Source organism: Oreochromis niloticus, linkage group LG6, assembly GCF_001858045.2.
Source record: "Oreochromis niloticus isolate F11D_XX linkage group LG6, O_niloticus_UMD_NMBU, whole genome shotgun sequence".
Taxonomy (NCBI): domain Eukaryota; kingdom Metazoa; phylum Chordata; class Actinopteri; order Cichliformes; family Cichlidae; genus Oreochromis; species Oreochromis niloticus.
In genome coordinates this window covers 12996579-13019010 of record NC_031971.2, presented here as the reverse complement: position 1 = coordinate 13019010, position 22432 = coordinate 12996579, and the positions used below count along the sequence as shown (strand labels likewise).

Here is a 22432-nt window from a genome sequence, read left to right as displayed (position 1 = left end):
AAAAAAGGGTTTTAAAAGGTTTTTATCTTTGAGATCATGTCTTTGTCAACAGCAAATAGGGTGAGGAAAGATGTTGATCTGAACAAAAACTCACATGTGCCACAGTACATGTAGTTTCCGCCAAACGTTCTCCCCCGCATGCCTCGGGACGCTGCAGTAGAACGTTACAGTAACAGTGTGAGGGCGATGAGGTTTTAGCATACAAACCCCTGAATGTCAAAAAACAACAGGCTTGTTCCTGTGCGCACTCCTGACTTGATCCAACTTCTGTGATGACCCCTGGAGCTCTTCCTGGTCCTAACTTTCTCCTCCTGGTTTTGTGTAGGAGGTGTGTGCAGATTTTGAGATGCAGATCCCGAAATCCAACACACTTGTTAGCACTTGGCTAAGTGTTTTACAAAGGGCTCAGTGCTAACCTTCTCTCTCTCCCACAGCAAGCAGAGGTTTGGCTGGTTTGGGTTTTGTTTGCTTTCTGTTTAACTTTTTTTAGATACTTCATCACTTACTTGCACCCACACACTCACCACATTTCTGACCTGCCTGTTCCACTTTTCTTTTTAGTTTATTAACTAAATATAATTAGGTTATTTCAGCTCCGTCATTTGCGTGGTCTTCTGTTTTGAGCCTGACTTTTTAAAGACTGCTAGTTTGGTGTATGAGTCTTAGCCAGAGACCCAGCACTGATCTTGGACATTAAAAGACCAAAGGTGGGTATTGTGTAAGGGTGAGGTCAGACAGGGACATCAAACAAACAGCCGTACTGGAAGAGCTCCAGAGGTGCACAAAGAAATGACTTTGAAGGGGAAATTGGTAGATATTCTGCATTTTGCTTAAAAATGATGACAAAACACACTTTTCTAAGTATTTACATGCAAATTATCTTTTCACCAATTGGACATAGGGAAGTGGACTGCATTAAACATGGCATACATAATAAAAATTCAGGCACTCTGTTCCTCTCAAACTCATATGACCCATGAAGAATTTAATCTATAATAGATCACAGTGGTCTTAGTTTATTATTTGCAGGCAAATGAAGCCTGCAGATCATGTTATTAGATTATTCTGTGTAATGTAATGTCACATTTATTTCCATAAATTAATAAACTAACCAGTGTTATGGTTTGTCTCCAGGAAATGAAAATGCATTAAGTCATAAACAAGACTGAATGTGTCCCTTTGACAGGCTCCCCTGGGTCACCCATGGACATGTCCATCACCAAGACATCCTCTGACCTCACTATCCAGTGGTCAGAAGGAGACGTCGGTGAAGCCCCTGTTACCGGATACACAATTGAGGCTCGTCCCTCAGGTGAGCTCGAACACAGACGGCACGCGCGGGTCAGCCGTGACTCATTTGACACGCATCTTTTGATCATCCGCGCTAATTATTTTAATTAATAGAGGGGGAGCATAAGCGCTACACTGCTCCGAACCGTTATGAGTGCAGGTTTCTCCGAATTCACAGAGACCTGCTGTGCAAATCAAGTCAGCCACAATTTTCTAATAAAGATTACCAGAGGTGTAATAAAGGAAGGGAACGTGTGTGTGAAATAGTTTTCAGCACTCTGCAGGAGAGCGAGTCGAGACTGTGGTATAATTCTGCTGCTGATAATAACGGATATGCCCCTTTCATTAAGGGTAATAACTGTGATCACTGTCATCACCACATTATCATCATCATTATCATCTTTAATGTAATCTGACAATTTATAATTTTGTTTAATCACATTTAAACATTGAAAAAGGCCTGTCCATCAAAACACAACTCTCTCTCTCACTCCCTTTCTCCCACGCTCTCTCTTTTCCCCCCGCTCTCTCTCTCTCTCTCTGTAGATGAGGGGGTGTGGGATTCCTTCATCAAATTTCTCCCTCCGAGCAGCAGGTCTGCCTCAGTGCCGCTGGAGCGCCTGAGGTCGGGGATCAGCTACGAGTTCAGAGTCATCGCTGTTAATAGCTATGGTTACGGACAGCCAAGTGCACCCTCTGCTGCTCTCGCTGGTAAACACACACACACACACACACACACACTGTTGGAGACAAGGCTAATGAACAGCTCCACGGTGCCTAACAGTCTATTGGAGACAGTGTGCTGTAGGGTAACTGCGATTGTAATGTGGTTTTGCTGCCACCTAAAGGCAGAGTCACACAACTACGCCTATATTTTCAAAGGATTGGACAGGAATGGAAGCGTCACATAATTCACAATTTCTCAATGCATTAAACAATTTCTGAAAAGTCTTCTGTACAGAGTAAAGTACTATTTATAAAGTGAGGAATACTGTTCTTGAGAGACAAACCTCAGACTCCAGATGGACTAAAGCATGTCCCTGATATCTGTCCCTCTGCCTGCAGCAATGTCGGATCGGCCCTTCTACGAGGAGTGGTGGTTCTTGCTGGTCATGGCATTGGTGGGTCTCATCCTCATCCTGGTCCTGGTCTTCACGCTGCTGCTGCATGGACACAGCAGCAAGTACAAGGCATGCGGGACAGGTGCGTGGCTCTGATGCTTTCGTGGTGTCCGAGCAGCGGGATGCATTAAGCTGTGTAGCAACAAGGACACTTGTTTGTTTAGCTTCATTATAAAATGGATCCAGTCTTTTCTGCCTTCAGTCACACTCAGATTGTTTCTCTCAGCCACAGCAGGCTTCCCACATGGATCGTCCACAGATTCATTAAATTATCTTCCAGTTATTGTTGAAGTTGGCGCATGCTTCTGCACATTTATACTGATTTTAGATCTTCTTGCAACATTGTTTCCTTCCAAAGGTGGTTTAGGATAAGAGGCACCCTGGAGCACCTCAGTGAAAAACGATCCCCCTAAAGCCCTTTAATAGCAGTAATTTCTTGTCATTTAGGAACATAGCTTTAGGTCGATACAGAAAATAAGCAGGCTTTTGTTTTAATTGCACACATGCCTGCTTACTTCACAGCTTGTGACATAAAACTAAACTAAACAGACTTTGGAATGACACTGAGCTGGAAAGATCATGTCTCCTGTGACTTTCAGCACAACAGACACAATAACTTGCATAAGTTGAGTTTTGGTTTTTGTTATTTTTAAGATTTATGTTTTTATGCAACATATTATATATCTAATATGAGAGCAAATAAAAGGCTCCAGAATTCACAAGTGGAAAATTGAACGTGTTCTCGACGCAGGTATTTTGAAAGCCCAATATTCTAACTCGCACTGTTAGATATTCAAATGTGGACTGCTCTGTTATATTTCAGCTTCCACAGGTCAGTGAGAGAGATCAGCAGCTCTCGAGCCGGAGGGTTGGAGTATTAGTCATGGATGATTACTAACGTGCTGAAGAACAAGCTCCCTCCTCACAATAACAAAGCACTCTTAGTTTACCCAGTTACTCTCTTGAAGCATGTAGAGGCTTCTCTTCCTGTTTTCCTCCTCTGTGTCGCAGTCACTTGGTGTATGTTTGTGTCCAGGTTACATCAGGACAGCTGTTAGCCAGAGTTGCCACAGAAACCCTGGCACAACCTCTGGGCAGCAGATCAAACAGGGTGAGGGAGGTGGTGTAGGAGAGGAGGGAGAGCTGGGCGTATGACCCCGTAATCAGAGTGAATAAAGAGCTGGAGTCATGCGGCAGCAGACTGCATTTCTGACTTCTATTTATTTTTTTTTTTGTGAGGCAGCTCGGTGTGTTCCACTAATATTTCCCTCAATTTAAAACATGATATTGTCTCCTTTTATTGCTTCATTTTTATGCTTATTGGTGGGTAAATGATTAATGTTTCCTGTGCTGTTATTGCCTGTCTGCCAAAATACACATCCTACTTTGATTTGCTTCTTATTTGGAGGCTTGAGAGGTAGCTGGATACATAACAAATAAACAGGAGATTGTAAATAAACCCGGTGCAAGAAGAAATCCCAATATGTGGTGCTGAGCTGCTTTGAATTTTTAATATTCATCTGAACCAATTCCATCTATTTTGTTTTGTTTTTCGCCTTTAGGGAAGCACGTGTCCACCGCAGAGGAGTCTGTAACGCTGGACAATGGAGGTTTCACTGCTCTGGAGCTTAACAGCAGGACGCTCAACACCAAGAACTCCTTCCTGAAAAAGAACGGGACCAGGTGAGCACTCAGCTCTCTCACACGGGCGTAATCCAGGATTTGTACAAAACATGAGAGATTTCATTTCTTTGTGTATGTCCAGGTCTCCTCCCAGGCCCAGTCCAGGTGGACTTCACTACTCTGATGAAGATATCTGCAACAACTACAATGGAGCTGTGCTCACTGAGAGCACCACACTCACTGAGAAACCCACTGAGGTCTCTGAGTCAGAGGTATGTCTTTCTACCTGTCTGCCTCTCCTCCTCATAGTTACGCAGTATAAACAGAGCGTTCCATTGGCTCATTTTCTTCATATATGTTTGCTGTTTGTTAATAGTTTTGATGTCTTGATTTTTCCATATCATGAATTTATATTGTACAAAAGTTTTTACAGACTGCATAGAGCGCTGTTAAAAACTAAGTTTATCCTCACTGCTTCCATCAAAACTAAATGCATAATCAATTTGACCTGATTAACTGTAAGTGTGAGCACCTCTGTAAAACCAGGTGTTTGCAGTTTGCTGGTCTAGAGCATTCAGGTGTTCACTTCCCAGGAGTGGACATGCCAGGAAATTTGCCCAAGCTCAGATTATGCATTGCTCAGAGAAACTGCAAAAAATCCATGAGCTACATGTTAAATGGTCATGGCAGTACAATTAAAAAAATACTGAACAGTATGCTTTGTTTGGAAGGGTTACCTTAAGGATGTCTCCAAAACAAACATGGCAGCATGGTTTAGGTTTGCAAAGTTGCATCTGAGCAAAGAAACAAAACTTCTGGAACAACGTCCTTTGGACAGACGAGACCACAGTGGATATGTTTGGCCATGCAGTGCATGCCATGCACTGCACCATATTTGGTGGAGACCAAACGGAGCACATTAGTACAAACAACTCATACCAACTGTCAAGCACGGTAGCAGAGAGGTGATGCTTTGGGCTTTCTTCAGCCACAGGACCTGGGCACCTTGCAGTCACTGAGTCCACCATGAACTCCTCTCGATACCAAAGAATTCTGGAGTCAAATGTGAGGCCATCTGTCTGAAAGCTAAAGCTTGGTCATGTAACAGGACAGTGATTCCAAACACAGCAGCAAATCTACAGAATGGCTGAAAAAGAAAATGATCAAGGTGTTGCAATGGTCCAGTCAAAGTCTTGATAATCAACCTGATTGAAATGCTGTGGTGGGACCTAAAGAGAGCTTTGCATAAATGAATTCCTGCAACGTTGTAAAGAAGAGTAAGCCAAAAGTCCTCCACAACGATGCCAGAGATTGATAAAGTCAAGAAAAACATCTTTAGTAGCAATTGAAGTTAGTACTCCTCAGGTGCTTCTACAAGCTTCTGAATCATGTGGTGTCCTTGGTTTTCCAGGATGGCACGGAGTCTTTTTCACAAGTCTGTAGGTCTACATTATACAACATCTTCTGCATGTCTGTCCGCACTGAAAGAGCAATGCCTCCTGTATTGTTTTGTTAAAGGACAGAGGGTATCATTTTGTGTACAGATTATAAACTGTCTGGTTCAAGCCTGAACTGAACTACACTAATTTCCTGTTTCAGCTTTGCTTTCTCCCGTCAGTGTGTGTATAGTCCGTTTACATTTATGAACATTAGCTTGTTTAAGAAAATTCATTTCCTCACTGCCACTCCTTATCAGCTCCATCCCTGTAATGGTTTGTAAAAATCTACACAGTTAAAAGAAGGGCAGCTCTTCTGTGAAACATGGAGAAATGTCTGATTGAGGAAGTGTTACACACTATGCTAATGTTTTTACCCCTCGTGAATGCAATAACTCGAGAACAAGGCAAGGCGTAGGAGGCTGAGGTGTAGCACTGGCGGTTGCCAGTTAAAATAAGAAGAAAGAATGATAGTGAGAATCAGTGAGCTCTCCAGACTTCTGCCTCCAAAGCAGATTGATCAGGCTGAATTAGCCAAAGGTCTCGGTAAAGTGCCATCCAAGAAGAGGAGCCTGTGCTCTCAGCGTCCTCGGTTCAAGTCCAGCCTTTTCTGTTGAGTCCTGTGTGTCGGCTACCAAATTACAAAACACTGGCATCTATTAGAGCCCATCTCAACAAGGAAGTGGAGGAATTTTACACATCAAAACATTAATATGTCTTTGGAGGTATTGTAGTATGTAAAAAAAAAACTTACAAAATAAAAAACTTTAAAGGGGAAAACAACCTGCATAGCTGCTCGTCACGTCTGCTTGAGGCCAGCGGCTGGAAGGGAAATAAAATGCTACTAGTGTACCACAGCAGAAGCTCGGACCTACCTGTCAGAAGTCGAGTTGCATTGTGGGTAATTTCAGTGGCAGGTTATGACAAGAAAAAAAACAGTATTCCTCTGGTTCTTTATCATTTAACTGAAAGGCTGTGTGTCTGTCTGTGTCTCTCTAATAAACTTCCACCTCTAACTTTGTTTGGGTTTGTATCCAGCTGACAGACAGCGACTACGAGGACGAGCAGCCGAAGCACTCCTTCGTTAACCACTATATGAGTGACCCCACCTACTACAACTCCTGGAAGCGGCAGCCCAAGGGGCTTAAAGGCATCGGCACGTCTTTTGGCTACGAGGAGTGCGCCACCGCAGATACAGAACCCTACTACCAGACCGTGGTGACCCAGCACAGCACAGGGGGCGCGTACACACCCACGGGGCAGCCGGCGCACACGCACGTTAACCCCAACACCAACCCGCCGGGGTCACGCACGCCTGTGACGGGATTCTCCTCATTCGTTTGACTCTAGAGACAAAATCCGCACAAGATAATACTCACACATGTACACATGTATTGAAGGAAAGGAGAGCGCCGGAGTGCGTTTGGACTAAAGGAGATAGAGGACGAGGTGAGGAGACGTGGGACGGACTGGTGTTGAATCACCCCTTCATGCCCCGAAGGACTAAACTTAAACTTCTCACTCGCCTTCTCCCCCCGTTCACAAAGACCCCGAGTCGACGGGGGTGTGTGTGTGTGTGCAGCTCTTTTACGCCTCTGTGTCATTGTGCTCACACACACACAAACACACATTCACCACCTGATATTCCTGCCTATTCCAGAGACGCTCCACCGAGAGTGATGACTAGATTAGTCACTATGTGTTATTGTCAAAGAGAGAATTCAACCTCAAGCTGATGGATCCTGGGATTTCAGCACAAAGATTATCCTCTGTTTTCTCTATTTTACACATAAGTGCACAAGAACGCACACACACACACTCACACTCTCTCTCTGATGCACCATTTCAGTATCTCCCACTGGGAGAGAGAAGCTTCAAGGTTGAGGAGAGTTGTTAAGAGACGGCACAGAACGGAGCAGCTATTGTTCACAGGCTGGTTCACGTACACAAACTCGGAGCTGTCAGCTTTAAAAGACCACCACAGAAGAAGAAAACAATCGATAATCACAGTTGTTTTTTTGTTTTTTAACTTGAAAAGGATGGAGAGTGAGCGTGGCAGGGCTTCTTTGGCATTCAGCATCCAAAATAAGGGTGCTGAGTACTTTCTGAGAACAGTGTGGACTAAATGGAAACCATGTTTTTTTACCGTCTACTGCCTGTTATCAGTGCTCCCAAGCCATAATGCTTGCACTGAGCTGACCCCCTTCCCTGCTTCCTCCACCCTCCACACACACATTTCATATCTGTTCTGTTCGAGGTTACGTTTTTAAATAAAATGAATTTCACTGTGAGACGTGCGTACGAGCATGCGTGTGAGTTGCTAATTTCAGAAGCTTGTTCATCCGTCCGTGTAGTTCACTGCTGAGCAAAGTGTGCCACTGTGCGTATGTTTGTATATTTTTTGAGATGGATTTTGTACAGGGAGACTCTACTTTCTACTGCGTGTGCTCTTGTATGTAGTCTGGCCATGTTTGTGCGAGTCAAAGTAAACGGCACTGGAGAAAATTCACGTACGCTTACTGACGAGAGAGAGAAGACGTTTACCAGTGTAAGCCACAGTGACTGACAGAGAGTGGAACAAGTGCCCGGGATGTTTAAGAGGTTTCTCCTCCTTCAGACTGAGTATGGTTGAACTTCATGAAGCCCCACCATCACCTCAAGGACGAGCAATCCAGACCACACATGTACTTTGTACTTTTCTTCAAGTGCAAATAAAATTTCTCTGTAAGGTTTTTGCTCATCATGTATACTTTAAAGGTTCTTCACCCGCCCCGCCGGCCAACATCCTCGCCTCACCCTGTCACGCCTGAGCCCCATACAGTGTGTGAATAAATGGTCATTGTTTACCCGTGTGTCTGTGTGGTCCGTTGTGTTGCAACAGTGTCTCCTTGCATCATTGTCTTCATTACGTAAACCGATTTAAGGCGGTGCTTTCACATGTAGCATGTTCAGTGGAATGAATAATGCTTTGCTTGTGGGGATTTTATTAAAATGGTAAAAGAAGGAAAGGGAGGTGCCAAAGCTTTTTTTTCTTTTAAGATTTGTTCAGTGTTGTGAAGTGCCTTTTTGCAAAGTGCATTCATTACAGTCGTGCTGCGCTCTTTTCAAATCTGCAGTATATGGTGGTTAAAGCCACGCATTAAAAACCTTAAGGTAGAAGTCCAAAAAGGTAATTTTAATATATCAAAGTACATGTACTTCAGAAAATTGTCCTGTTTTTGAAAAAAAAAATAAGTACAACCCTTGGAAATTGTTCAGTTACATTGAAAAAGCCAACAATCAGTGGTAGAAAAAGTAGTCAGTTCCCCGCATTTATCACACCATTAAAGCCTTGAAATTACAGTCGGAGGCTCAGATTAGATGTCAGCGCTGAGATGCTGCTTTGAGGATCTGCTGTGTAAACCTGGACGTCAGGAAAAGCCTTTGCATCAGAGAAAGACTTGTATGAATCTGGTGTTCAATGTAAATAAAACCTTAACGATTTGTGCATTTCAGAAACTTTAATTTTATTCTCAACCGCACTTAGCAAACATATATCGTATGTTTAAACTAAAAAACAAAAAAAGTCTAATTTTAGGTGGAAAAAAAGACCACAGCAGTAGGAAGACATATTTAAGGCAAGCCAAAGCAGCAGAAAGTCATAACCACTGTGAGTCAGGGTGGAAATGCTCCGGTTACTTCACTCCCTCGGGGACTGTGCAGCTTGCAGTAACTGATCTAACCTTAAATTCTGCAACACACTGTTTGAAGATATGTTAGTCCTCTCTGAAAGCTGAAAATGAACTGCACATGGACCTTTCAACGGGATAACGATCTTAAAAATACAGCAGCTTTAAAAGTTGTTTGATCATTACCAAGACACTGACAAGTTTAGTATGTTTTTATGAGAAATCCTGAAAACTCTTCATCTACAAGGAAATGTTATGTGGTCAAATGCAATCGGAGTGGGTGAAACATAAGTATAAAATGGAAATCCTCATACCTGGTGTCTTTTTTTGTCCTGTTTCCCATCATCCCCAACCAGATAGGGTCAAGCAGGGAGGGTTTTTCCTTCCCACAGTCGCCAAGTGCTTGCTCAAAGGCGGTCGTCTGATTGTTAGAGTTTTCTTTATATTATCATAGGATCTCTATCCTACATTATAAAGTGCCTTGAAGAACTGCTGTTGTGATTATATACATAATATATAAATGAAGTTTAATTTAATTGAATAACAGCTGCAACACAGTGAATCTGCAATTTTTGGTCTATTTGCAAATTAAGCGTCGGTTCAACCAATAAAAGGCTTTGGCATGCATTTGTTTCTGATGCTTCTGTCTCTTCCCAAATGCAGAAGTATACTTAAAATATTGTTCAACCTTCAGCAGTAACACTGTTTGGATCTTGTGTCCCCAAAGTGTCAGTGTGCGTGCAGCAGTAACAAAATAATGAGACGAAGAAAAACACAAAGCACAGAAATCCTTCAAACAGAAGAGAAACAGTTTGAGTAAGAGTGCGGCACACTGTAAACTTTTTTTTTTTTTTTTAAGTCTCATTAAAAGTCTGTAACACTGGTTTGAGCAGCTCACGGTGCATTTATTCCCCACAGGTACTTCACAACACACCACCACCGATTGTGCTGCCATGTTTTTGTTTCAATCCCAGACAGCAGGTGACTTTAATAAATAACGTTAATTAGCTAAGCATTCGTTAACACTGATGGAAATCTTCAGACTGTAAAGAATCAGAAGAAATGAGGTCAAACGAGATTTCATTAAACATGCTTCACTGTTTCAATTCTGCCTTATTCAAATCCATTGATCCATCCGGAAAAATGTGGAACACCTAACAGAGACACTGAGAAACCTTATTGTTTAGATGGGATACACTTTAAGTAGTCAACAAATTGTTAATCGTTAATAAAGTATAGAATATAAAAATAACTCTTTTTATTTAACTAGAAGAAATCAGCTGTTTCCGTAAGTTAAGGCTGAGGGTCGCGGATTATACGCCCCTCCAGCCAGCTGAGGGCGCTGTGGTGCGCTGACACAGACCCCTGTGGAGGGGGGAGGCAGTGTCCGGAAGAAGCTCTGCTAACATGGCGGTTATATTTTTCACTCCATGCTTTGGTTGTGAGCATAGCGTTTAGGTGTAATGACTGTTTTAAAGTGCGCGGCTGCAGAGAGGAGCATGCTGCCGGGATGCTGACGGCCGCGGCTCGGAGCTGAGTCTGCGGTCCCTCCCCCCGCCGCTGTCTCTGCGTCCGTCCGTCTGTCCGTGCCGTGACTTGTGACCCAGTTTGGTTTGGTGAGTGTTCACCTCCTCCTCCTCCTGCTTCACGCTTCCTTCGGTGCTTCCTCTTTTCTCTGTGGCTATAAAATCTTGCCGCTGTCCCTTTGACGCTGTGGAGGAGGGACGCGTTCGGACGGGCATTAAAAACCGTTAGCGCGTGCACCGTGTTGCTGGTCGCAGGGCCGCGCCGCAGTCACTCACTTTGAGGGGGCCAGAGTCACCATCATACTGGTTTAACCTACTGCGATTATTTCTTTGAGGGAGGCGGTCAGTTTGATTCTGATGTGCGTGGAAAAAAATAAAAGTCCAGCTTATTTTTAAAATGAAGCACTTGAAGTTTTTCCACTGAAGGAGGCAGAAAAGTTGGCTTAAAGCAGGGGTCAGCAACCCTAGGCACGAAGGGTTAACTGATGGCACGCACGACCATAGCTGGACTGGCCATCGGGCATAAGGGCATTTGCTCGGTGGCCCGATTATTTATTTATTTATTTATTTTATTTATTTATTTTTGGTGGTGGATTGGCCAGACGCTGGTCGGTGTGTAAAAATAACTCAGTTGTTTGGTGGTGGCTATGGTGGAGCTTCCACAGATTCAGTAAAATTAACAAGTGGTGGAGGCCAGCAGGTGGATGAGGGAAGGGGAGGCAGGAGGAGGAGAGACCCGAGGCAGCCGCCGGTCAGAGCGTCAGGTGAACTGAACTTCAGGTAAGAAGTTATGACCTGCAGTCTATCTGGATCAGATATAAACCAAGTTTAGGTGGAGTTTATTTTCGTTGTGCTGACTTTTTACAGTCAGTTACAATAACTCGTACTGCGTACTAGCTAGCATGACGGAGTTTATATACTGCTGGGCGGGTGCTATGATTTTATTGATAGTGAACTTTATTTTATTCATAAGGTTAGTAGAGTTGCCAACCGTCCCGTACAAACGGAATCGTCCCGCGTTCAGAGAAATTATTACGCGTTTCGTGTTGAGCTGAGAAGGAACACAGTTTGTCCCGGACTTCAGCCAGGATGGAAAAAGACACAAAGCTGGAGTTATTGTGTCTTTGCTGCACAGCTGCCTCTTCTTCTTCTCTCATTCTCTCCCCTCTCTCTCCTGTTGCTACTTCAATCGTGAAACTGATCAATGATCAGCTGATCGGCTTTTCTCTCTTGTTTGTTTATCGCCCACTTTGCACCAGAAAGAGGAAACTGCCGGATGTCGCGCTAAACAACAGCAGCACGTTTAAGCTTGGTCAGCTGTTGTTAGAATGTATTTAATATTAATTTCTAGTGTCAGCTGATGTTTGCTGGAGCCACAGCTGTAAAGCTGCTGGTCATGATATCGGTTTGTATATCTGGTGAGAGGGAAACATGCAGATGAAACCAGGAGATGTCCTTACTGAATCATCAGAGCTGAACAGGTGATGGAGAAACAGGTTTACCTTTTAGGTGACATGAATGAGTTGAAAGGAAGTTATGAACTGTTTCTGAGAGACAAATAACACCAGGATCCTTTTCTATGTAGCTGACAGCTGGTAACTGTGCAGGGGCGGGTCTAGCAAAGTTTTGCCAGGGGGGCAGGTAGGGCATTAACAGGGAAAGGGGGACACAAAGAAATACTTTCTTATTCTCATTTAAAATGCCTGGCTGTTATTAAATAATTATCTGAAGCTTACAACCAAAGTTTTTATCTGACGTAAAATGAATAGAAATCATACATTTACCAACAAGACAGTGTGCATCACTGTCACAACAGCGTTTGTTTTCATTCAAAGGCTTTATGGCTTTAATATCTGGGGGGCCGGTCTTTAGTCAAAATGCATCCATAGACTCGAGACACAATGCATTTTTGGGACTTTCAGGTGTATGGACCAATGTTTTATTTTCTGATCAAACCAGAAATCTTTAATGAGCAGCTAGATTTGTCTCGCATTAACTGGCTGAGTTAATGCCAGTTAATGCGACATCGAAGCAGCTGGAATCTACAGCTGTGCATGTTCATGGAGTTTGCATTTTCACCTGCTGGACATCACTACCTGACAAGTTTAACTGTCTTCAGAACATTGCAGAGGCCTTATTGACAGTATTTGGCTCTACATATCTGTGTGAGCAGATTTTCTCTCACATGAGTGTCCTCAGGTAGCTGTCTGAATGCTGGACACTCGGAGATCTGTGTCTCTGAGTGGGAGACCAGAGATCACATTAACATGTGTGTCTCTGTATTAACAAACATACCATATTGGCCCAGTTTATTTTTCTTATCATTGTTGTGAGGAGACCATCAATAGCATTTGTATTTTCTGTTGTACAGTTCATTTGCTGTTATGGAGTTCTTGTTATGAATAAAAAGTGTCTTTTTTTTGTTTCAAAATAGCTGATAACTATTCGCTGATAGTTGCCAACATTTGCAAACAAATATAATTCTATAAAGTGGTTCTATATAATGTGTAACTGTTAATATAAAGCGTTATTAAATTTATTGCTAATGCAATCATATGGCACACTGACTTCTGAGGAAATTTTAAATGGCACTCGCCATCAAAAAGGTTGCCTACCCCTGGCTTAAAGAGAGGGCGGCCATAATGGACAACCAGCTGAAACAGTAATTTTTTGGAAGACAGCAACATGTCTGTAAACACTCACTAATCACCAAGCAGCATTAATTTCTTTGACCATTAATTCTCGCTGTTCGATCTGTCCAACATGTACCCTGCCTCTCACTGTCGCGGGATGCCTCCAGTCCCCCGCGACCCTAACCACTGTGAGGATTCATAGATGGACTTTCATTTCATTTATTTATTTATTTATTTCACACATGGTTCAACAGTGTTTCATTTCCTAGATACAAATCCTCTTCAACTAATAAACCAAGATAAAAATATTCCGGAGATCCAATCAGAACCAATTAAGTTTTGTAGAAAGGCGGGAGGACTTTGGAAGGCATCCAGTCAGAAGTAGCCTCCTTGTGCAGCGAGGTTAGACGTACACGTTTAATATGGTTCAGCTGCCCCCTGTTTCTCATGAACACATGACAAAACGCCAGCGCTTGAGAGGACCAGGAGACCAGATGGAAACATTTCGCATTTGATATCAAGGAAAATAAGACATTTTGTAAACCGTGTGGAGTAACTCTCACCATAGACTTTTACTATAAACAATAAACTTTAGATTTATTCTACTTAAACTAGGCTAAAGCTAAAAGAATTCAGATCCCTAAATTATGAATAAATCTCAAAGACATTTTAGTCAAAAGATTATGACTAAAACTAAATCAAAGTTGTCCGTCACAATTAACGATGGCACCAAGCAGTAATTAAACAATACAGGATTTGTCAGACTGTATGAAGAGTGATTGTCTTCAGAGGAAACCTTGTGCCCTACTACTAAAACTAACATGTTTCAAAAGATGTAACTTTGGAACAAGAAGTAATTTGCTCGTCAGCAGTTGGTAATTGTTTACAGACAGGTTGGCGTCTTCCAACGTACAGGCAACCAAATCAATCACAAGGGAGTTTTCAGCGCAGCACCATATTTCTATTTTTGACCAATTTCACATGTCCACTGTTCATTTGCCAACTGACCAATCTCTAGGCCTGTACAATTCGGGTAAACAGACAACTTCACTGCAACTGCAGTTGACATCCATCAGTCACTCACCACAGCATACCATAAAAATATGGCCCGTTTGAATACCTGATGAAGCTGTTTGGTGCAAATTGGACAGTGGCAGGTATCGCAGTGCTGGTTATAATCTCTGCATGCGCTCAAATAAAAAGGGGTGTTTCACAGAAACTCAATCAGCTAAGCACTGCCTAGTTCACTCAGAAAACATAGAAGCCACTTTTACTTTTTGCAAGGTGGAAGTGAGGGTAATATGACCTAGTTTAAGGGTAGTTGCATTATTTGAGGAAGTGTTCCAGCAGTGTTAAAAAAAAATAGTGTATTAGAAGCAAACATAAAAACATTGGAAATTCCCCAGACAATGCAATGTAAAGTTTGCATTACAGCTGGGCTTCATCCTGTGGTGTTAGTTATTATTATTATTATTATTATTACCTTTATTTAACCAGGAAAAGTCCCATTGAGATTAAGAACCTCTTTTTCAAGGGAGTCCTGGCCAAGAGGCGACAACACTTTGAAATTACAAAGTTACATACATATTTTAAAATAACAGTTACATTTTAAAAAACGATTTTCTCTGGCTCTCTCAATCTAGACTTAAAAGCATTTAATGAAATAAGATCTGCTATCTTCCAATCTTTTTGCATCATGTTCCATGTGAAAGGGGCAGCATAAGTAAAAGCCCTCTTTCCCAGTTCAGTTCTGGCAAATGGAACATTGAGCAACAAAAGATCGCTTGAACGCAGGCTGTAAGAAACAGTACTTTTCCGTGTGAGCAGATCGCAAATATAGGTGGGCATTTGTCCAAGTAGGGCCTTATAAATAAAGATGCACCAGTGAGGAAACCTCCTGGAGGACAACGAAGGCCATCCCACATTAGTAAGGTAAAGCTTAACAAGCTGCACATATAAAACATGTAAAGCAGATACAAATAAGATCAATGAAAATGTGGCATTTTCAGCTGATTTGAAACTGAAATTCTGAACAGCCAGTTCAACCAGTTTATGAGAAATGCAAAAGTCAGCATGGTGATCTAGGCAAGTAAAATGAGAGCCGTCTGCATTACACAGAAAACTCTGACTATAGGCTCATTCATTCATACCACCGACCAATAATGTAACTTTTGGGTAAAGATGAAGCGACTTCGTACAGCGCCGATTTGCAGACGCTGTGCACACAGGTTCATGAGCAGAAGTCCCATTGTACCACGGCAGACCCGACAATGTTTCCATGAACACGCTTTGAAGCATTACGTTATGGACCACGTTTCACACATGGTTGGTGTACCCAAACAGCCGGCTGTAGCTTTTCAACTCACAGCCCGACACACACCCAAAAAACAGCCGAGAGAGCACAGACTACGCCCGAGAGGCGTGATTGCAGATGCCGCTCAGGTGGGTCTACCTCCCCTGCAGCGGCACTGCAAACCATGCCTCGCCACACACATCAAACACGTAAAATAAATATTTATGCACTTTCACATTCACTTTTTGTTTTTTGTTATTTTTACACAGTGTTCTGAATGATGAACAATGGTCTACAGCCAATCTTGTGTATTATTATACAAATTTTGGTTGTAAGATTCAGATGACTATTTAATGAAAGCTAAATATTTTATATGAGAGTAAGAAAGAAAAGTATATCTTTGTGTCCACCTTTCTCTGTTAATGCCCTACCTGGCCCCCTGGCAAAAGCTTTGCTAGATCCACCCCCACACAGTTACCAGCTGTCAGCTACACAAAAAAGGAGCTTGGTGTTTATGGTGACATGAATGAATTCTAACAACAGCTGATCAAGCTTAAACGTGCTGCTGTTGTTTAGTGCGGTAAACAAGAGCGAAAAGCCGATCATTGATCAGTTTCATGATTGAAGTTGCAACAGGCGAGAGAATGACAGGGGAGGCTTCGTAACGACAGAATAAATTGTAATATTTTCTCTGAATGTGGGACGATTCCGTTTGTACGGCACGGCAACTCTACGAACTAACCCTTATGAATAAAATAAAGTTCAACGTCAGTAACTTAGCGTGCACACAGCTGTATAGAAACTCCCGTCGTGCTAGCTAGCACGCAGTAGGATTGTAAAAGGTCAGCACAACGAAAATAAACTACACCTAAACTCGGTTTATATCTGACTCAAATAGAGTGCAGGTCATAACTTACCTGAAATTCAGTTCACCTCACGCTCCTGCCTTCGGTTTCCCTGATCCACGATTGAGCTCCGCGTTAGCAACCACCGGTCGATCGGCGGTCGCCTCACCGCCTCGTATGTCTCTTTCCCCGCATGTCCTTTCTGTCACACACCGGTGGATAGCTGCCCTCGGTTGTAGCTCCGCGTTAGCCACCACCAAACAACTCAGTTATTTTTTCCACATCGACCAGCATCATCGGCCCATATAAACGAAAAATAAGTCCAGCTAAAACACAGACTCTTGGCGAGCGATCGGGTGATGAAACGAGTGTCAGCCGCCTCACTGTAAGCCAAGCCCGGGTGCTCGAAGGGTCGCTAGCGATTGAGAATAATAATGATAAGAAGAAGAATAAATCCGACGAATAGTAATAAGTGTGCCTCTTGGCATAGGAACACTTAACTATTTTTCTTTATTAACACAACATAAATGAACTCAAAATTAATAATAACCTCGATGAATGTATGAGTTATTATTAGACTGTGGTATTAAGCCGCTGTAGTTATAGCGAGGCGTGTATTTTAGTGAAACAATCTGCATGTGAAGAAACTACACCTGAAGCTAATTTGTGTTTGTATATTTTACTTTTTTCCTAGATGAGCTCGGATGGCAGGAACACAGAGATCACAGAGTGACATCTTTACTCAGCAAGTCATACTGGACTCGGAGAAGGAAAAAAATTAGCCCCTGTGAACAAACTTCATAAAACCTAACAATGAGTGAAGTATCTGTGGAGGTAGATGAGGATGTGATAAAACAGGACCCCGCTTTGGAGCCCCTCGCAGAGCCGCTGCTGATAATCCTGTCCCCGCCTCCACCTTTCTTGCCTGTCCCCGGTGAGCCAGCCTTGCTTTGGTCTAAATGGCTCAAAGCGTTCGAACACTATGTCGAAGCACTCAGTGAAAAAGAGCTGGTCGACTCCAGTAAGTGTCTACTCTTACAGAACTGCCTTGGCCCGGAGGGGCAGCGTATCTTCACAACACTGATCCAAAATGACACCACCTACGCAGCAGCCATATCAACACTGACAGCTTACTTCAGCTCTGATCACACCACTCAGATGCACCGCCTTAAATTCCACCAAAGGGCTCAGATGCCTGGAGAGACTGTAGATCAGTTTGTGTCTGCTTTAGAAGAGCTGCTCAGGCCTTGCAGTTATGGACACTTGAAGGATGAACTCCTCTTGAATCAGCTGATTGAGAAAACAAGCTACCCACAGCTCAGAGAGAGGCTTCTGACTGGGAGAGAAAGTCTGACTTTGGCCACAGCGTTAGTTATTGGGAAAGAAGTGGAAACCTTGCTAAATGGATCTCAGCTGTTTGATATTCATGAAGTCAGCGTGGACATTGGAGATGATTTAGAACCACCGGTTCAAAGAAAAGCTAAAAGAGGAAGGCCTCGCCGTGGGGAAAAAAGGTCAAAAACAAACACGCGCTTGACTAAAACTCAATCACTCAAACCCAAAGGTAACTGCTACAAGCTCTGTAATAATGACAATGATGCAGAGTCTCAGACTACTAGTGAGACCAATCTGACTAATGATAATGAAAATAGAACTTCGTCTTCATCTTTACAAAAGCTGAACGAGGACGGCTGTAAAAAAACTAGTGATGGTTTTGAGGATGACGACAACGCCAATGATGAGGACTTTGATCTGTTTTCAACTAAACCAAAAGGTCCCTACTGTCCCATCTGCCCCGATCGCCGCTTCAGAGACGCTCACAAGCTTGCCAGACACATGAGGACTCACACGAAGGAGAAACCGTTCACCTGCCCTGTCTGCTCTATGAGCTTCAGCCAGTCATACCACATGACCCGACACCTGAGGAACCAGCACGGTGCAGGACAGCATGTCTGCACTACCTGTGGGATAACTTTAGAGAGTTTTGCAGAGTTGAAAAGTCACAAGAGGAAGCACAAGTCAGATGTTCTGTCATATCCAGAATGTCGTGAAAAATTATCCAACAGCGACGTGTTTCCTAGTCATGTTGAGTCAGACAGCAAATGTTTCTTTACCCAAACAGAGGGACAAAGTTCTCAGCAAATCGAGAGAGTCAAAGTGAAGATTGAAGAAATAACAAGTGACGATCCAGCTTTCGGTAACAGGGATTTTCAGGATACGGGATCCAAAGTGAATGTTGTGACGGAAGAAGGAAATTCCGATGAATCACCATCTCAAGATGAAGGGAGACCGAAAGAAAACCCCACTGCCACTGCGAAAACAAAAGGCCATTTCTGTCCCGTCTGCATAAACAGACGCTTCAGAGGGCCAAACAAACTTGCCAGGCACATGAGGACACACACAAAGGAGAAACCCTTCAGCTGTCCTGTCTGCGCCATGACTTTTAGCCAGTCCTACCACATGACCCGACATGTGAGGAACCAGCACAACCTGGGCAAATACATCTGCTCTAAATGTGGCAAAAGTTTCAGTAGCTGGCTCGATATGAGAGCGCACAAGAAAACCCACGCAGTCGAAGGCCTGACGTGTCTCGCATGCGATAAACAGTTCAAGGAGAAGGCTGCGCTTGCGAGTCACCTTAAATTACACAAGAAGGTTGCGTCGGGTCCTCGAAGCCTCGTCTGCGGCGACTGCGGCAAAGAATTCCGCCGAATGTATCACTTGAAACGGCACATAGTGACTCATAGGAAAGCATCGAATGGGGAGTGTTTCACATGCCCTGATTGTCAGAAAGACTTTGCCTTCTTGGAAGACCTCAACAAACACCTGGAGGTACATGTGAAAGAAAACAAGGGGACCTGCCCAAAGTGTAATGAAACCTTTGGTAGTCTAGAAGAACTGGAGGCACACATGGCAGTGCATCAGAAGTCTTATTCCTGCAGCACGTGTGGAAAGAAGTTTAAAGTTGAGTATGCTCTCAAGAAGCACGAGCAAAGTCATGGAGGCGAACAGTATTACTGTGCACTGTGCCGCAAACACTTCCTCAAGCTTTCTCACTATAAGAGGCACTTAATGGTCCACAACAGGCGCGAATCTAAATGTCCACACTGCGACACCGTCTTTCTGCAGTTAACCGCTTTGAAGTATCACCTGCGGACTCATACTGAAGAACGACCGTACCAGTGCACCTGTTGTATTGAAACCTTTGAGGAGAGGGAAGATCTAGAGCAGCACTGCCTCAAACACAGAAAATTCAAGAAGGAGAGGCCCTACTCCTGCACTCGGTGTGATTTTGCTTTCTCCACCCTGATGGAGCTGACGGAACACATGAGTTCACACGAGGGAGAGCAGCCGCAGACCTGCTCCGTCTGCGGGAGGACGTTCCTGAACAAGAATAAGCTGGAGAAGCACCTGACGATCCACACGGGGGAGAGACCTCACCTCTGCTCCATCTGTGGGAACGGCTTCCCCTCCGCAGCGAGCCTCAAGCTACATCTGCACATCCACACGGGAGAAAAACCTTACCAGTGTTCACAGTGCAGTAAGAGTTTCAGGTCGTCCAGCGGGCTGCGCCTACACAGTAGACAGCACATGGAGGTTCGGCCCATTTACGAGTGTCCCCAGTGCGGTAGAACTTACGGCCGCATGACAGAGCTGAAGATGCACCAGCGCTATCACACGGGAGATAAACCGTATGCGTGCACCTGCTGCAGCAAACGCTTTATTAGCAAAGACAAACTAAATGTTCACATGAGGATACACACAGGGGAGAGACCGTACTCCTGCCCCCACTGTGGACAGACTTTTACACAAACCGGGGACAGAAACAGACACATCAGTAAATTCCACCCGTAAGTGCAGTGAAAGGAAAACAACAAAGGCTTGGTGGTTACTTTCAAATGACCGTACCAGTGGTTTTGCATGTTTGTTGGAGTTTGATGCCTTACTAATATTTGAGGAAGAATACAAAACCAAAATGTATTACACACATAACTAAGGCAAATTTAGGCTGACATGAACATGAAAGATGAGGTAACATAATTGGTTTTGTTTAGGAACAACACTAATAGATCAGTACCTTTTTGGCGGTCCCAATAAAGACTTGTTAGTGCTTAACTGGAGATTTTTGTGAAGCCAGACTTCACAAATGGGCAAAGTCTAAATGCAGCAGATATCGTGAAAGACATAATTTTTTTATGAGCTTTTCAGAAGAATCAAGATTAATGCCTTTTTGGTCATAGTAATGATTTATGAGCCCATGCCAGGATTTCCACTACTCACACGTCACTTTTAACACAGCCTTCCAGTATGATTGTTGTCCTCGCCTCTTGCATACAGAGATTTCTCTGAATTCTGACTCTGAATTTTTGATGATCTTCTTCTTGAGTTAGCCCACACAACCCCTCACCTCTTTACTTCTAAGTGGCTTACAAATCATTTGATTCTGTTCATTGACATTTGACAGTGAGGGTGAAAACTGATGTTGAGTCACAGATGAAAAGCCAGTCACACAGAGCTGCTGTTCATCTGTCTTAAATGTTTTCTGTGAGAGAGAATAACCTGTTTAATGTGCTAAAAACATAGCACTTTATAACTTTCTTATAGCACATATACTAAGCCAAAATGCGACGCCTATTGGAGACAAAAGACAAATTACACACAAGCAGCATGAAAGAAGAAAACTCCCACTTCTTAAATGCTCGTTTCTTTACTACTGAAAAAAGCAATTTAAATTAACGCAGACAGCCCAATTCCCATCAGGATATGATTTTTCTGAAAAGCTCATGAATGTGCTGCTTTTTGCTTCTAACTTTTACTTGATGGGGAAAAAGCATCCAGAACCACAGTACTGGTGTCAAATGGTTTCTGTGTGCACAGTAAGATGCCTGACAGTTTGTCTCTGCTGTTTTCTGCAAGTTTCACAGCTGGACTGAAGAAGTCGTATCATTACTCTTGAAATACAAAAGCTCTGCATGACAGTTTATTCTTTGAGGCTCACAGTTCTCACTCCTGTGCCTGACATATCCTCCTCGTGAAGCACTTTTGTAAAGCACCCTGGTCGTACAGACTGTCACACTCGTGACCAGCATGTGAATCTTTGGCCTGCTCAGACGCTCAGACACCAAAACCTTTCAGCGATCGCGATTCAGCATATTTATCTGTGTGTGTGTGGGCATATCTTACACGTCTGATTCTTTTTACGTTTTGCTTCTCTGAAAGTGAGCATTTTGTAACTGTGTTTAGAAAAGTGTCCCAAGAATAAAACTTATTCACTTCACCAGTACGTGTTGTGAGACTGTGTAACCACATCAGATGTCTACAAAGAAACAAAGGAATGAATGTTGTTCCACTTTTCATCTGTTAGTTACTCAAACTCGCTTCAGATGTCGAGTCCTGTGACACAAAATAGTTTTCCCTCGAGGGGGAGGGAGTATGTGACTGGTTCTGTTTGTTAGCAGTTTAGCATTCAGAGTTTTCAAGATATTTTCTAATTTTGTGTGGTGGTAGATGCCAATAACAAGCTTGAGCTGATTTAGTTTTGGTGAAACTCGGGTCAGGTCACACCAAATGTGAAAAACTTTACATTACCCACAATCTTTTATGGATTAGTTTTAAACTTTACAACAATATACTAGGCGTTGGGGGACATGAGTACCCAGGTTTGCTATATCAAAACTATATTGAGTAATATATGATATGAAAGGACATGGCGAGAGCTATACAACACACTTTTTACTTTTTCAATATAACGATACAGTGGCACCATACCAGGTTAACGCCTGACTGTAATAAAATATCAGAGTTTTAGTAACGTTGCCTTTCAGGTGGGCGTTGTGCTCTCTGAGTGCTCTTTGTTTTTGATGCTACTCACGAGAATGAAGAAGCAGCACTGTGTCAGACTTTGCTGCTGTCATGTTGTAAAGAGAGCAGTAATGGCAACAGGCTTATTATTATTTTCAGTTCTGTACACGAGCAGAAAACAGAACAAAGGAGGGG

At 43.1% G+C, this 22432-nt stretch overlaps 2 protein-coding genes across 4 annotated transcripts in view; both read left to right on the top strand.

Annotated features, from left to right (window-relative positions):
• Window positions 1–8316, top strand: part of LOC100701042 (protein sidekick-1) — a 262584-nt gene extending 254268 nt beyond the window's left edge. For all 3 annotated transcript variants that reach the window (XM_005460732.4, XM_005460731.4, XM_019360120.2), the window contains 6 exons: window positions 1187–1312; window positions 1837–2001; window positions 2356–2493; window positions 3974–4094; window positions 4177–4306; window positions 6509–8316. In XM_005460732.4, coding sequence (XP_005460789.1) covers window positions 1187–1312; window positions 1837–2001; window positions 2356–2493; window positions 3974–4094; window positions 4177–4306; window positions 6509–6814 — 986 coding nt within the window. In that variant the 3' untranslated portion in view covers window positions 6815–8316. The remainder of the gene's footprint in view (window positions 1–1186; window positions 1313–1836; window positions 2002–2355; window positions 2494–3973; window positions 4095–4176; window positions 4307–6508) is intronic.
• Window positions 8317–10419: 2103 nt separating this feature from the next.
• Window positions 10420–21713, top strand: LOC102081078 (zinc finger protein 271). Its single transcript, XM_005460730.3, has 2 exons — window positions 10420–10754; window positions 17130–21713. Exon 2 carries the CDS (start codon window positions 17249–17251, stop codon window positions 20288–20290), a length of 3042 nt encoding a protein of 1013 aa, XP_005460787.1. The 5' UTR covers window positions 10420–10754; window positions 17130–17248; the 3' UTR covers window positions 20291–21713.
• Window positions 21714–22432: the final 719 nt, after the last annotated feature.

Coding starts and splice junctions, on each gene's coding strand:
- LOC102081078 (XM_005460730.3), top strand. CDS start 17,249: ATGAGTGAAGTATCTGTGGAGGTAGATGAGGATGTGATAAAACAGGAC.